Source organism: Eptatretus burgeri, chromosome 9 (genome assembly GCF_056783735.1).
Source record: "Eptatretus burgeri isolate ZD-2024b chromosome 9, Ebu_testis_v1, whole genome shotgun sequence".
Lineage (NCBI taxonomy): Eukaryota > Metazoa > Chordata > Myxini > Myxiniformes > Myxinidae > Eptatretus > Eptatretus burgeri.
The window spans coordinates 39,042,891-39,059,799 of NC_140969.1; the positions used below are offsets into that span (position 1 = coordinate 39,042,891).

General features: G+C 40.2%; 1 protein-coding gene across 11 annotated transcripts in view; it reads left to right on the forward strand.

Annotated features, from left to right (window-relative positions):
* The window catches only part of LOC147019946 (uncharacterized), a 66,856-nt gene that overhangs the window by 6,016 nt on the left and 43,931 nt on the right, over positions 1-16,909 (forward strand). For 10 of the 11 annotated variants that reach the window (XR_015061586.1, XR_015061589.1, XR_015061588.1 and 7 more), the window contains 7 exons: positions 952-984; positions 1,344-1,364; positions 1,614-1,722; positions 1,976-2,052; positions 2,551-2,588; positions 4,870-4,952; positions 9,373-9,400. Coding sequence is in view for 7 of the 11 variants with exons in the window: in XM_085894831.1 (XP_085750957.1) it covers positions 952-984; positions 1,344-1,364; positions 1,614-1,722; positions 1,976-2,052; positions 2,551-2,588; positions 4,870-4,952; positions 9,373-9,400 (389 nt within the window). In the remaining 4 variants the exon portion in view is untranslated. Of the gene's footprint in view, positions 1-951; positions 985-1,252; positions 1,365-1,613; positions 1,723-1,975; positions 2,053-2,550; positions 2,589-4,869; positions 4,953-9,372; positions 9,401-16,909 lie in introns of those variants that run through there. The other variant, XM_085894837.1, reaches the window with a different exon arrangement.

Genomic DNA, 16,909 nt, shown 5'->3' on the forward strand with positions numbered 1-16,909 from the left:
AATTTTTGTTATGCCTCTTTGTAACAGTTTCTTAGTTTGTTGACTTTTGTTGTTGTTTGTTGAGATACCTTGTCTGATTTGATTCCCTTGGAGAAAACAAAAATCCCTGATCGGACAGTATGCTCGTTTTTCTGTCCAAGACCTAATTGGCTGAAATAATTACACCATCCATTGATCACTAAGTTAATCATTGTGGGAAGCGAGCTGACGAAGGACTAACTCTCAAAATGTCAGCAGTATCCTGGAACGGCCAACATGTCCTGATTCTTTGAATAAAGAATGCTCCAAGCAGCTTACCAACACTTGGAGGTTTAAATCACTTCTTTTTTTTTTTGAAACAGTCCAAGTGCGATGGTAAAAACCGTGCCTTCTCCACACACAACCACCATTCCGCCATACAGGGAAGAGCCGCCCTAGCCCCCTCCCAGCAGAGATGAAGCAAAACATGGGCAGAGCATAAATATACGTGAGGCAACACATGGGCAGTGCATAAATATACATTTTACATTCAAACTTGGTACATACACAAGCAGCACTTCGTTTGCCATGGCAGTTATAACGTAGTCTTTGTGGCTTTCAGTTGATAAAATGCATTGGCACCCATCAGTCATTTGTTTTTGTGAAAAACATAATTGACCCAACATCCATCACTAAAATTTTTATTTTTTTTCCAAGCAAGGAATATCTGGCGAATAGTGCGATGTCATTGTCAAACAGTTCATCTTAACCATTCAAAAAAAAAAACACTTCCAAGGTGACCATTATGCTAGTTAGGTTTTCAATGCCTTCTGAGTGGCAGGCATTTTGAATTCGGTAAATGATGCAGCCAGCCTGCTCACCGTTGACTAGTGTGGCCATAATTTTGTGAGCATGAATGATTTCATACATCCTGTTTTTTGTATTCTCTCTTCACGTCACTTATCAAGTGCCTTGTACTTCTTGCCATTGCAGCATGATAATTGACCAGTATCACAGGAAGTGTGAACATATCCTTTTGGTTTCAGCTTCTGGGATTCCACGTGGGCACTCGTTTGATTAAAAAGGAGCAGAATTTTATGTTCAAAGGCCAATGTTAGAATTCCAGGAACAATCTTTTATTCATCTGGATATTGCTTTTTGAATTTTGAATCAACTTTTATGTTTAAGTAGACAAATCAGATGTTAATATTGGAGACAAACCAACCCTTTTGGGTAGCTTTTTGCTTCTGTGAAACTCAGCTTGTAAATACCTGATTCCTTGATCTGTCAGTGCACCAGGTATTTGCCAAGTGTGTGCAGTTAACAGGCTAGTATAGTTCTGAAGTAAGCCAAACAGCAAGTTTGGAAGTCTTTAACAGCAGTTCACAGCTGGACACTTTGGAACGGTGAGTATGCATGTTCTGTTTAATTTATTTCCTGCTTTACAAATGTCTCATTTAAAACATAATGTGTACCTTTACTTTCCCAATATCTCCTATATTATTGGATCCACCCATTGATGCGTTTTTTTGTTTATTTTGCCCAGCTTGCTTCAAGAAGAGTTGTGATTTAAAAGAGATGTGGCTCTTCAGGATGTACCGATGTTACATTGTATTTGAGATCAGTTTCCTAACTCTAAGTTCTTGGATATACAGGGAAAATGTGGAGCTGCAACGTCGTATTGATGCTTTAGCTCAACGTGACCAACTTCCAGCCTTGCAAGAGAGCATTCTGAAGCTAACAGAGCAGCTGGAACAGAAAAAGGTTTGTTATTTTAAAATTGGATGTGGTGTATCACAATTTAGGTTAATGTGCTATCCCAGCTTCTTGCTGTGATCATAAAAACCACCCAAAGTGTGGTTATCTGGCAAGCAAACTGGAACATGTGCTTTGCCACTAAGATTGATGTATGCTGGAACCGAAAGGTGACATCGCAGGATATTGTGGGATCAGGACCTTGGAATATGGATGATATAAGAGATGGATTTCTTTGTGATGAATGTTTGTGCTCAACCAGGTATCGCTGCGAATGTTTGAAACACGTGCCAACCATGCAGATGAGTTGGAGGCCGAGCTGAAAGTCACACAATACAGGTTTATCACAGTTTCCTTCTGTTTAAAACTGAAGCCAGAAAATGAGATTGGCTTGATAAGTAATCTTTATAAATGGTGATTTCTTTAATTTTCTTTTTACATTGATCTTAGGCTCATAGTGGGGCTTATACATCAATCACATCCACTGGACTAAAACATTAGTGACATCATTGTACCTTAACGTGATTTTGGAGTTTGTACATAAACTGCATACATGACAAAGACATTAATGACATTATTGTACCTTAATGTAAGTAACAACAACTTTTGTAGACAAGGCATGGACAAATACATATAGTATGTGGGACATGAACCTAGGTTTTGAGCATCATGCGCCATTGGTTCAGATGGAAACAAGCATGAAGGCCAACCTTTACTGGAAAAGGACATCCAATTAAAAAAAAATTCCCCATGGAGAAAAAAAAAGAAGGGAAATATTTCAAATACAATGTCATTGTGCATGACATTACTATAATGCCTTTTTATGTCCATTTTCAGGGAGAAAAAGCTGAAAGAAAAGCTAAAGAAAGCAGAAGGTGATGTGCTGAAAGTCGGAGTGGAAGTTTGGCTTGTGTTAATAATGTGGTTAAACTGAGCCCACACACAGGTTTCATAAATATGGAATAGGCAAAGCCTAGAAGCGAACGTAGAATTCTTCTTGCATTCGATGCTGCAATTTCCAGTTACTTCGGCCTGGATTCGGGATCAGCGATGAAATAATGTAAATCACGATTAAAAATTATTTTTTGATGATGCGGGAGATATCTTTATTAAAATCAGTGGAGGAAATGTACACAATGTCTGATATTTGGGTCTTTCATGTCTCCGATGATGCCTTTTTCTCCCGGGACGCATCATTCCCCATGACAAAAACCGGAAGCAAAAGGGTCATAGCCGACGACACGGATTCCAAATTGCCAGGGTATTGTGTTGTTGTTGTTGTTGTTTCCTATTCTCTCATGTGCACGCATTGAGTATGAAGCTCACTACGTTCGCTATAAAAATGCTTCCCTTTGAAGCTGTTGATACAATTGGGCATTGGTAATGATTCCAGCAAACAACACGGGACTTTCAAAATGATGAAATCAGTCCCAGAATGCTTTGCATACATGCACAGAAACCCCAAGGTAGAGCAGCCATTGTAGCACACTAAATATATTTTTGGTGTGCGAGATCAGGATTGTTAGTTTACGTGGCTTACAAAGCTTCTAAAGGAAGTCAGAAATACTTGGAAAGATACCTGAGAAATAGGGCTGTGCCTCTCCACAATGAAAGAGTTGGAGAACTTTCTCAGCTTGTCGACGGGGCTGAGATCTTGCAGCTGCCCATACTGCAGACCACCGACGATGTGGACCGTTGCAAGGCCCGAAGAACTGTGGATGGGCACATTTTACCCAAACACTCAACGATCGCTGCCAGTGAGTGGACTATGAACCTTGCGGGAGAATCTCATGTGAACATGGCAGGCTTGGTGATTTATTTCATGGACATCTGCATTTGGAAAGATGATGCTTTGTGTCATCACCAACAAAGTAATGGCTACCAACTCTTCAGCAAAGGACATCTTCACGACATGAAAATACACAGCTTGTGCCAGCTATATTTACATGAGAGCCAGATGTACCAGGCAGACTTCCCGGACAGGACATGGAAGGAACTCGACACCTCTCACCCACAGATATTTCTCATATTTCATAAATTTTCACAAGTCCAATTTGCGTCAAGGAACACCACAGTTATGGTTGACCATTTTAATATCGCCACTTTAGTTTAAATGCTGAAAATTATGTTAAAAAGACGATTTGACTCTCAGATTTCTTCCGATGGGTGGCAGGCGAAACGTGCTTCAATTGGAGGAATATAAATATAGTCGGTCACTGAAAACGCACACACCGTGCATGTGTGAAAGACCTCGTTTGTGTTCATATGTCATTTCGAAAGCTCCGTATTTGCTGGAGTTCTCACAAGAATGTCCCGAATAAATTGGCACCTTTTATCATAAACCATATTGTGCTGCAAAATGTGATCAGCATTAATAACTTTGCACTGGTTGGAAATCTTTTTATTTTATTTGTGATTTTTTATTTTTTTCCAAACGAGTAATGTTGATTGAATTAATAATTTTTCAACGAGATGTTTGAGTTTGGATTTGAGTGTGCAATACTTTCTGGCATTAGGCGTTGGCAGGATGGCCAAGAGATATGCGCACTGGCCCCTAAGCTGTCGAGCCTGGGTTTAAGTCTCGGCCCAGCTACAAACTGTCATCCTGGTGTTTCACAGGCAGGCTGATCCATCAATGTGTTTGCTGTCTCTCAGATGGACGTTAAAGTGGCGTTCCGTCTGCCGGCATTAGCTGGTGGACGTTAATGAACCCACAGTGTCCTTCGCGAAGAGTAGGTGAGCTATCGCTGGCACCCTGAACAAATTCCAATTTCCTGGCCCAACCTTAGTCGAACGTCAGGCCTGGCCAGCCGGTTTGTGAAAGATTTGGGTCAAGCTTTCTCCAACCCCACAAGAACTTTGGAATAATTGTGGCCATTAAAGAAGAAGAAGAAACTTTCTAGCATTAGTTTCCAATTCTGTGCCTCTTCTTTCAAATACTTCAGACCTTCCTCATATACGGTTGGCATGTTTTATGTGTTTTCTTTCGAGCAGTTGCTTGGGATGGGTAACTTCCACACGATATAAAGTTAGCCAAATCCATTGACATAAAACTTGTTCACCCCATACATTCTTAAAACAGACAAAGGTGATAGTATTAGTCAGTGGCAGATGGTATTTGAGGGTCTAACGTTTGTCTTGTTCTTATTCTAACAGAGCAAAGGACAAAGCAGCAGCAAGAATCATGTGAACTCCGAAAAGACTTGCGAATATTAGAGTCCCAGCTCAAGAAAAGCCAGGTTGTAATGACAATCTAACTCATCAAAGAGTGTAACCTGGGAGTTCATTTTATCTTTATTTGAGGGTGGGGGAGAGGAGTTTATTAATTCCTCTTTCACATGGAGGGATAGGAGTGTAAATTATCCCCCATTCAAGAGTAAAAATGGTCCCATCTTGTGATTATTTAACTTTGCTGGTTTCCCAAACCAACTCCTCGTCCTTTAACTCCCCCGGCCCCCACCCCATTCCCACTTTCACTCACAGATTTATTGACTTTTTGAAAATGTTTTTCCATGTGGTGGAGCTCCAAAAATTCATCCAACCACTTGCTTTCACCTCATTTACAATGAAATATCTGTCTCTGTGAAATAGATTTGTAATTTTTCATTTTCTGCAAGGACTATATAGTGCAGTGTGATGTCATCATTAGACAGTTCATCTTAACCGTAAAACAACAAATGTTGAATAAGTGACAGTACATGGCTGATATGTGATTAAATGGGTTTTGTAAATATCACAAGACAAATTGAACAATTCCTTTGCTGTTTAGTGAGAACATTGCACATGATCTATGCAATCCCAGTATTAACAGGGTTTACTTTTGCTCTTTAATTTTGATACGTACATGCATACATACAAAGATATACTTCGAGAGAAAAAAAACAAAACAAGCTAGAATGGCACTGGGTAGAGCGCATACCTCCACCAGACTGAACAGTTTACACTTTGTATCCACTCATCGGCCAGATCTGAACCCGGAGCTTAACCAAAATCAAATCGACTTGTTCTTGTCACCTACCCAACTCATTCCCCACCTGGTTTTGTTATAACTCGTTCACAACTTTTTATGATATCATGCTGCATATCGTTTTGGGCCCCATCTCTCAATGGTGAAGAATCACTTACAAATTGTCAGAACCAGATCCGGATCTTCACCAAAATCTAATCAATTTGTCCTCGTCACACATCAAACATGTCCAATAAGTTTCGTCCGAATCTGTCCATAACTTTTTTGAGATATCCTGCTCACAGACAACAAGATGGGTGAAAACACAACCTCCGTCCACCTTCGGTGGCTGAGGTGAACGTGGACGCGTTAAAATGTGGATTTGTTTTCTCACCGCTGTGTCATAAAATATCCACAGCCAACTTACCTAACCCACACCTACTTACTCTGGAACATCTCTGTCTCGTTAACTTTCATTTCTTGCTTTATTGGTCAGAGGGTATCAATCCAAACGTTTATTAATCTTGAGAAGTATGCCACACAAGAATCATTTAGATCTTTAAATATTGCAGATCGGACTACCAGTTCAATCTCCCCTTCAAAATTGACATGCTCCTCGATATCACATGCCTCCCAACGAACACTGCGCAGTAATATTTCGTTATTTGTTTATTTATTTCCAATTGGATAGGGCTGAACTGAGGATCAAATTTAGCAAGCACACCACCAATTGTTATTGTGCCAAATATAAAGATTTGAGAGTGTTTTTTTAAGCAAGAGAAGGGAAACAAATTTGAAGGGGAGTTGGTGTGAGTCGATCCTGGAACCTTTGGGAAATGTCAATATACTTGAGGAAAATAAATGCAAAGTGTACCGAATGACAAATGTAATTAATTACAGCATTTTTTTTAACGAATGCAGACAAAAGAGATCACGATTAAATACAGGAAGTGTTGTTACTCACACACAATCACAGTCATTTTCATCTTCTCTTTTGGAATGTTATTTTGGTGGAATTGTATACACAGTCTCTGTTTCTTTCTGATATATTTTACAACAAACATTTTGAGGCTGGTTAATCACAACCAGGATGAGCTATTTGATTAGATAATGCTCATTTCAACACTTATTTTATTGATTTATCAATACGAACCTGGTGGTTTTTGTTATTCCATAATTAGTATCAGGGGGAGACAGGAGACGATTTTTGTCAAATACAATAAATAAAATAAGTAAAAGAAATAATCCTTGATAAAGGATTGTTTCATATATGTTAAGTGCACCTTTTGCATACGACTAGCATTGAAGCCTTCACTCCGCTGACGGGAATTCACCAACATAATATATATGTTAGTTGTTTTTTTTTTTCTGTACACTATGACAAGGCTCGTATAAGAGCAAATATGCAGAACATACAATGAAGGTTGCTCGAGAGAAGAGGGGGCTCGAGAGAGAAGCACAACAGGGAACAGAGACATCAAGAGATCTGTGGAAGAGAGAGGGATGGGGTTGGGTACCAGGATAAACAAGATGGACACTACAGGGACTTTCAGGAAGGAAAACAGGGAATTTGAAGGGGGTGGGCTTGGGCTGGATTAACAGGGATAGAAAAGATCGAGGTTTTGGATGGGGGAAGATATGAGATGGTAATGAACAGCTAGCTGTTTGAAGACCTGGAGGGAAGAGTGGGATTGAAAAGAGTGCGGGAGTTTGTTCGAGAGACAGGAAGAAAGAGGAATGAAAGAGTGAATGTGAGCAGTGATTCTTGATTTTGGTAGTTTCACCATAAAGGGGTTGTTGGCGGATCTTGAGCGCCCTGCAGAAATATGAGGGGGACGGAGGACAGACAGAGCAGGGGGTGCAAGGCCGGAGAGGAGTCAGTAGAATATAGAAAGTCCACTGATCTGCCTGCAGTGAGAGATTGAAATACACAAAGACTCAGCTTCATAGTGGGAGATACCAATGATCCTAAAAGCCTTGGTTTCCACAGCATGAAGCCAAACCAGGTGTGAGGCTGGAGCACCAGCCCAGAGGGCACAGCAGTATTCTATCAATGAAAAGTTTGTTTGTGGTTAATCGCTCAGGTGTACCATGCGAGAACTTTGCATGGCAGAGGATGCCCAGTTGGCGACTGGCTTTAGAGGCCAGCTTGGAAATGTGGCTTTCCCAGAAAAGATTGTGGCAGATAGTGAGACCCAAAAGGTTGAGAGAGAAACTTTCTTCAAGAGGATTGTTGAGAAAGTAGATTTGTTAAGGGGGAGGAGGGGGGGTTCCAGATGGTCCTTTTGGAGAAACATAGTGAGTGTGAGATTTGTTAATACAGTCTTTTATGTTGCAGTACTGTAATACAGTTCGTTGACAGTCAATACAATTTTTTTTAAATATTCCAGAAACATTTTGTTTGCTGCTAACAACCGAGCATTAATTTTGGTAATCTGCACACTTATTCGCCTAAAAACAATTTCATTAATTTGTTTTATGTTCCCAAGGATCAGACGTTACGTCATTTTTTTTAAAACTTGCAAAATGGAATTCTCATTTAGTCATGAATAATATATTGCCATAAAGACCTCGCCTAACGCTAGACATAACACCGTGATGACGTCTGTAATGCTGTCTCACTACACCACTATCTTGCTAAACCCATCACCCGACGTCCAGTGCCTGGCTTTTAATCCATCGCTATGGACGTCAGATTGAATGCTGGACGTCGGGATGACGTATACGTCTGTCGAGGCCGAGCCTCGTGCTCGACATAATGCCGTAATGGCATCCCAGCGAAAACAGCGTGACAGTCAGAGGGACGGGCGGATGGAGAAATCCGGCTACTTCAATACATACTATGAAGAATTAATACTCCCTTCATCTATGGAGACCATATGATTCGGATCAGCTTGGATGTTAAAGCACAAAAAAAGAATGCACAGTTCTTCAGACTTGTATCCAGTAGGCAACTGTCTTGCACAAGATAGACTTCCTTCACTCAAAGTTGGGATTTTTAAAGCTTTGACTACAATCACAAATGGAGATGCTGCCCACACTGGATTAAACCATCCTGCATATCCAACCATCAAGCCAATAGGGGACATCACTGAAAGGCTGAGAATGCTCTTGTGTGCAGACGTCCCCTCCTGGCTTGATTTAAAGGAAGACTAATTTAGTGCCTCATGTTTGTAGTTGCATTAATCCTTGCAGACATTTTTTTTCCAAATGTTGTTTTTAAATTTAATTGTACTTCTGCAGAAGCCTCCATCGGTTGCTTTTCCATTCATGCTGTGTGCACGGCCATGGTTTCTATCTCAGCAAATTATATTCCTCAATGTCATCACGACTGCTACATTCATGTTTGACAACTGACTTATTTTGTTTATCTGTCTGCTTTTTAACATGCACATCATGTCAGTTTACATTGATTTGTCAGCTGGAAATCATCAATACTATATATGTATGTATGTATGTGTATGTATATATATGTATATATATATATATATATATATATATATATATATATATATATATATATATATATATAATTTTTTTTACAAATTGCACAAAATAATAAACAGCAGTAGTAAAATTATTGTCACATCCTTTTTGCTGTTTTTAAATAGTCTGAGATAAATTAGTTTGAAGGTGCTTCATTTGATGAAACTTCTGGTCGTGATTTATAACTTGTGATCTTTGTTGAACTTGTTTTTGAACTTGTTTTTCAGGTTTATTTCAAAAGAACAGAGGAGAAAGGTAAATTTTATACAATGCAGTTTCCGAACATTTTAAGTGCAATTGCAATGCCGAAGTTGTCATGTGGAAATTGTTGCATTCATTTTGAACGCATCGTGCTCTCATAAACTGAATATGGGTTTGCCTGTTTAGTGTTCCCATCTACATCAGTGGCTCATGATGTTCGGAATCCATGTTCAAATCTCAATATACCGCATGTACAGTATTTGTCCATTGGCTACTTTTGTCCTTTTAATTCTCATTAAAATACACTGAGGTCACTAATATCTTTGTCCTGCATGTGATTTTTGTACAAGCGCCACTTTGAGCCTCAGGTAACTGTAAAATAATAATTCAGATTCCCAATTCCCTCTTTCTCCATTAAATTTTTTTTTTTAAATGCATTACATCGTGGCTGTGCGATCTTCAGCTTCCTATTAGAACCATGTCATGTTCATCAAGTGAAGATGAATATATGTTTAGATGCTTGCACTTTTGTGTGATCATAGGCAGGAAGAAAGAGAAGGCAGTGTGTAATACTGCAGAAGTCCAATCTGTAATACTTCAGAAGAAGCATCAGATTATGTGCAGTAGTGTGTGTGTGTGCTTGTCAGGTCAGGTCTGAGAGCACGTGCCAGATCAGCATGTGGCGAATAAGCTGAAAACTAATAATGAAAGGCTCAATAAACACTTATAGTCTTATACTATTGTGAGAATAGTTTCAGCATGTACCTGCAGCTTGTAAGGCCACATCTCACAAAACAAACTATTCCACGACAGCCAATAAGCATTAAATATTAGAAAAGCCACACAAGTGCCCCAATTAGTGGAATTTTAAGGGGGATAGAAAGTGCAACCCAAATAACAAAAAAATAACCTCAGAGATAAGTGTGCAGTTGCTTTGAAGATGGTTTCAACATCTGCCTGTGGAGGAGAATGTCTTCTGATATATATATATATATATATATATATATATATATATATATATATATATATATATATATATATATATATATATATATATATATATATATATATATATATATATATATATATATATATATATATATATATGGAAGCGTTCATTTATCACAAAGAACGCATTTTGTATGTTGTACACAACCGGTCAAAAGTTTTAGAACACCCCCATTTTTCCAGTTTTTACTGAAATCTAAGCAGTTCAAGTCCAGTGAATAACGTGAAATGGTACAAAGCAAAGCAGTAAACTGCCAGAGGTTAAAAAAAAAGATTTGGTTCCCAAAAACTGAAAAATAATGTAAATTTCAGAGTTGTTTAAAAAGGCCCTTTTCAAGAAACAAGTAATGGGTGAGCAACTGCAGTTGTTCTGCAGCAATGGAAGTAAATTAAGCCTTGAAAGTTGATGCAAACAATTCCTACAGGTGTCTCAACTTTTGTTGATTAGTTGCAAACCCTCTATAAAAGCAGTGTTGGAACAGACTGTATTGCTGCACCCTCTGAAGCATTATTTGGACAATATTGCACTGCAGGAAGTAGTATATTGCTTTCATAATGGCGAGAAAAAGACAATTAACAAAGGAAGACAGACAGACCATTATCGATATATTACGAAAACTCTCATCTTGTGTGTATATATATATATATATATATAGTGAAACTATGAAACTAAAGGCCCGGTCACACCTTGACGTTTTAGCCAACGTATGCCGATATTTGAATTTTTTTTCTAAAACGCTGGCACACGTTGAATACGTTATGGGTAAGTTTTGATAACATTGAGAGCACGCTGAAAAACACTGCCATACGTCGTTGTACGCTGGCTTTAAACGTTGTACTTTTCGGTTGTCCTCAAATTTTTTCATGCTTGAAATTTCACGACGTATGCCGGCGTATGACTCACACGTTCCGCTACGCTGGCCACAAGTTGTATGCACGGTCTGCGATCGTTGACAGACGTCAACACATGCAACTTGTAAGTTAATCATAAGTTGAGACACGCCGAGGTAATGTTTCGCGTACCCGAAACTTATTTCTAACCTATGATTAACGTGTTGTTGGCACGTTACACGATCGTTGCCACACATCGACAGACGTTACTTTTAAGTTACTCATAGGCTGAAAGACGTCGGTATAATGGATCGTCCTTGCGTCAGCGTCCACGGCCACGGCCATGGCCAGACACTTATTTGCAGCATTCTTCAAACTTTTCTTCGGCATGACGAGGATGTTCACACTTCGATGTCTAGCTTGGCTATGATTCCAATTGTCCATCGGCAGCGTCTATTTAAAATAGTCGAGTTTGAGCGTTTTAACACGTTCAGAAGAAACGCTTCAAATTTCAAAACCTCAGCGTCAAAAAACAAAGGCGAGTGACAGCAATTTAAATCGTTCATTGTAAACAATGAAAATAGTTGAGTGGTACCGTTTAAAAGTCGTTGAGTGTAAAAAAATCCAATTGTTGAGCGCAAGCGTCTACTTTCAATAGTGGGGTTTGAGCGATTTAGCACGTTCAATAGAAACGATTAAAATTTCCAAGCGCCAGCGTCAAAAAACAAAGGCGAGTGACAGCAATTTAAATCATTCATTGTAAACAATGAAAATAGCTGAGTGGTACCGTTTAAAAGTCGTTGAGTGTAAAAAAAATCCAATTGTTGAGCGCAAGCGTAGACTTTGAATAGTGGAGATGCAGCCATTTAAATCGTTGAGTGGCAGCCTATGAACCTACCCGTGGACACGCGGACGCAAGGACGATCCATCATAACCCACACCCTCCCCCTCACACTCACCTACTACTGCCAACATGAACATACTAATACTAATACTGATACTGATACTGCTGACATGGACATCGACTCAAAAAGGAACTCGAAAACACTGTTGGGTTCCCTTTTATGAGCAGCATTTTTATATACCAATTCCCAAAACTGCTGGGAACACGTCTTTATATGGCAGTTGTAACCTAGAAACACGTTCATTTATTTTTTTTTTTGTCGACCGGAAGACGTCATTGGAATACGTCTACATACGTCGATGTGTGTTGGGACTACGTAAAGAATTGGTTCAAAGCACGTCAAACATAAGTTAGAAATAAGTTTCGCGTAAAAAAGACATTACCGCGACGTGTTTCGACTTATGAGTAGCTTATAAGTAGCATTTGTGGACGTGTGTAAGCGTCCACATATCGTGTGTAAAACTTATCCCCATCGCATGCGGAACGTGTGTCATACGCCGAGTACGTCGTAAAATTTTGAACATGTTTAAAATTTCTTGACGTACTCGACTTACTACGACGTATGATAGCGTACTTTAGCGTTCTACTCACGTATACCAAACTTACTCATACCGTATTTGACGTGCCCCAACGTTTTAGACACATTTTTCTTCGGTCGGCATACGCTGGCAAGATCGCCAAGGTGTGACCGTGATGTTGACACTTCCATTTCTATGGCAGTTATGATTCGAATCGTTGTGCGTCAGCCTTTTAATAGGCTACGTCACGACATCGTCGGCGATGCGTGCAACGCGCTATGCCGAAGTTAGACTATCGTTGGGCATCGGTTGTGTAGGCCGACAACAGGTTCAGCATTCGTTGGTATAAGTTATCTATAACACAACGAAACGTTCTGTGTCCATTACTAATATGTTATGCATACGACCAACTCGTTATGAATACGTCCGAATCTTAAAAAAAAAAACATCAAAAGTTCAACGTCAGCCAGCGTTTTACATACATTCTAATACGTTGCCATCGCTGGCTAAAACGTCAAGGTGTGACCGGGCCTGAAGTGAAACTAAGGGGAGGAGCCAGGGGGCTTCGAGGCGAGCGAACGAAGGAAAGGCAGTGTGGATCTGCGACGAGAGCGCTGAGGTCGAGTCTGCCATAGGCAGTAGGAAAAACTGCATGAGGGTTTTTGCGATCGGTTTTTCGTAAAGAGCGAGCCGAAAGAAAGGCAAGGAAGGGACTGAATGAGGTCTGTCTGCCATCGGGTGGGAGAGGATCTGCCTGAGGTCGAGTGTGCGATCGGCAGTAGGAGGAACTGAACCTGAGGATCGAATCTGCCGAGGGAGTAACTGAACCTGAGGTCGAGTGAGGATTCTGCTGAATAGAAACGACTAGTGGGAGGCTGCAATCTGCTTCGAGAGGACCTGGCTGCTGTGAGTCTGGAGTCGGCTTCGAGAGGAGGTCATCAACAGGTTCAACCTGCGTCTAACCACGGAGCCTCTATCCCGACTCACGGCACGGCTCGACATGTTTGCCGATCCGTCTGCCGGAGCCCAACACCTCGATTTGGCCTGGTCTGGTGAACAGGCCAGGCCTGGACTTGTATACTGGACCTTGTGAGAAACCAGCTGAAACCCACCATCGACCTGACCGTCTTATACCGTCGACATTGCGCGGGGTCAGAATGCGCTGAGGAGGGCTGCGACACATGGACGAGCGCCATTTTGCCACGTTGCGTGATTGAGCTTGGGCGCACGAATCCGCGGACATCGGCTTGTCACGAGCCACATTCGTGCTTTTGACACTTTCCTCTCGTCCATGAAACATCACCAAGTACTCTGTGTCTTGTCTGCATGCTGTCCATCTCTTGTTTGCATGTCGTTTAAGGTTTATCTCGTTAGGGTCCCCTTCGAAACCCGTAATCCGTAGTTCCCTAGTTAAGAACGGGTTATAGATTGATTATAACATTGTCGTGAATGCTTTGCTTGTGTTCTGTGACCCAATAAATCCGGCTGATTTGTACGAAGTTGCCGCTTTGAATCAATTCGTGCTGCGCCGAGGAACGATCCGCTCAATTTGGATATACAACCAAAATGGTTACAGACTGGTAGACTCCGCTCGGTCTCTGACAAAACCAGTCTGTAACCTGGGTCTATTTCCCCAACTGGTAAGGTCCAGGGGTAGGTTGTACCGTGATCTGAGACGCGTGACCCGAGGCCTGTGCCGAACCAGCCGGCGTTATAACCCCGGAGACGGCGGTGGTTAGGGTGGCGCCGAATCTGTAAGATTTGGCTATCAAGAGTCGGGGGCGAATCCCGCCACCGCTGAATCCTCAACAATATATATATATATATATATATATATATATATATATATATATATATATATATATATATATATATATATATATATATATATATGCAGTCATGTGCCGCATTACGACGTTTCGGTCAATCACGGACCGCATATACGACGGTGATCCCATAAGATTATAATAGAGCTGAAAAATTATTATCGCCTGGTGATGTAGCCATCGTAGCACTGCCAGTCGTATAAAAGTACAGTATAGCACATACAATTATGCACAGTAGATAATACTTGATAATGATAATAAACAACTACAGTGTGGCCTCGATTATAACGCTATTGTTGAGGTCCATAAAATGTCATCGCGAAAAAAGCGGGGTCGCGCTAAATTGGGATTCAAGAAAATCAGCATTCAAACTGACCCATTGTTGACCTAACATCATAAAACACCCCTATTTTCGCCACATTTGACCCGTTTTTTGCACGTTTACCTTCAAGCAAGTAAATTACCTTTGCATTAAAGAATTCCACGAATAAATCGTTATTGTTACAGTCAAAATTAAAACACAAATTAGTTTTCAGTAAAGCTTGTTATGTTGTTGAAACATTCGCACTGTTCCGAAAATGTATCACACAACTGACAGGTGCTCGTTTCTTCATTTGTAAATTATAACATCGATGCAATGATTACGTATTTATAAAATCTAAACGCTATTTATTCACCTTTCTCTAATCGATGCGAGAAGAGATTGTAAGCAGCCACTAACAACACACATGGCCGTCATGAACAGCACAAAGGTAAAACTAACGCGTCTTCCATCTATCTTGGATGTGTGTTACAATTGCCTACAGTATTCAGTACAGTAACATGCTGTACAGGTTTATAGCCGAGGAGCAATAGGTTATACCATACAGCCAAGGTGTGTAATGACGACATCGCTTAACGACGCATTTCTCAGAACGTATCCCCATCGTTAAGTAGCGCATGAGTGTTTGTATATATATATATACATATATATATATATATATATATATATATATATATATATATATATATATATATATATTTATGTTTGTATGGATATATATGTATATATGTATATATGTATGTATGTATGTATATATATGTATATATATATATATATATGTATGTATGTATATATATATATGTATGTATGTATGTATATATATGTATATATATATATATATATATGTATGTATGTATGTATATATATATATGTATGTATGTATGTATATATACGTATATATATATATATATATATATATGTATATATATGTATATGTATACTGAAACGCAAAAGAAACTTACCACCTTTAAACCTTTAAATATCAACAATAACACTGCGTGTAGTAAATGTGTGAACTTATTTGTGGACAGTAGTGTCCTCACTGTCAGACAAAATGGTCACGGATGGTCACTTGAACCTTCAATGGTCACTTCATAGCACAGCTGTTGAACAGCCGTTTTGACCGTCAGTGATTAGCCAAGGGGTACGGGATGATTTTAATGAGCTGCACGTGATGTCTTGATATTGGCTTTAAAAAGGCCAGTGCAAAATGGGCATTTCAATCAACATGCCACGATTGTCAAGGGATCAACGGCAGTGTGCCTTGGGCATACTGCAAGGCGGATTGAGCTACCGTGAGGTGGCACGTCGCCTTGGCTGTTCACACCAGACGATATCGGCCCTGGTGTACAGAGACACCCTCCACAACTCTGCAGATGACAGACCTCGATCAGGGAGGCCAAGAGTCACCACTGCAAGGCAGGACAGGCAGGTGGTCCTAAGTCAGATGGCTTCAGACATTGAGGACTGAGTGGGACAGAATCCAGCAGCAATCCATCCAAAGACTGGTAGGCAGTATGCGCCGATGATGCACTGCCTTGTATCCAAAACAATGGTGGCCACACACGCAATTGAAAGGGGACTGACATTGCATGCTGTGCTGTTCTGTACTGTAGAACAAACTTATGAGATGGTGTATCTTGGTCAAAAACTTTACATGTCATCAATAAAATGGCAATGTTTCAATTAGCAATTGTTGGTTTGTTTTATTTTGAACTGTTACAATTTTATTACATTTCAAACAAGTGGTAAGTTTCTTTTGCGTTTCAGTATATATATATGGATATGTATATTCGAGGTGTGTTCAAAAAGTATCCAACCTTAATTTTTCGTGCGTAAACAAATGAAGCTAGGGAGGCGTGGTTTGGTGCATGAATGTAGGCGATCCTAATTGGTATGCGTGAATATTTTCCCGCCTGCAGAAGCTGTCAGTCGCCGACAGACTGCCGATGAGTGAGGAAGTGTAAGTGAGCGCCGTCGGATTTTCGTTTTTGACAAAATGACTGAAAAACTTGAACAATGCTACTGCATCAAATTTTGTGTAAAGCTTGGCGATTCCCAAGTGGAAACGATCCGCAAGATTCAACAGGCCTTCGGGAATGAAGCAATGGGCACCACACAGACAAAAGAGTGGTAAAACCGCTTCAAAGATGG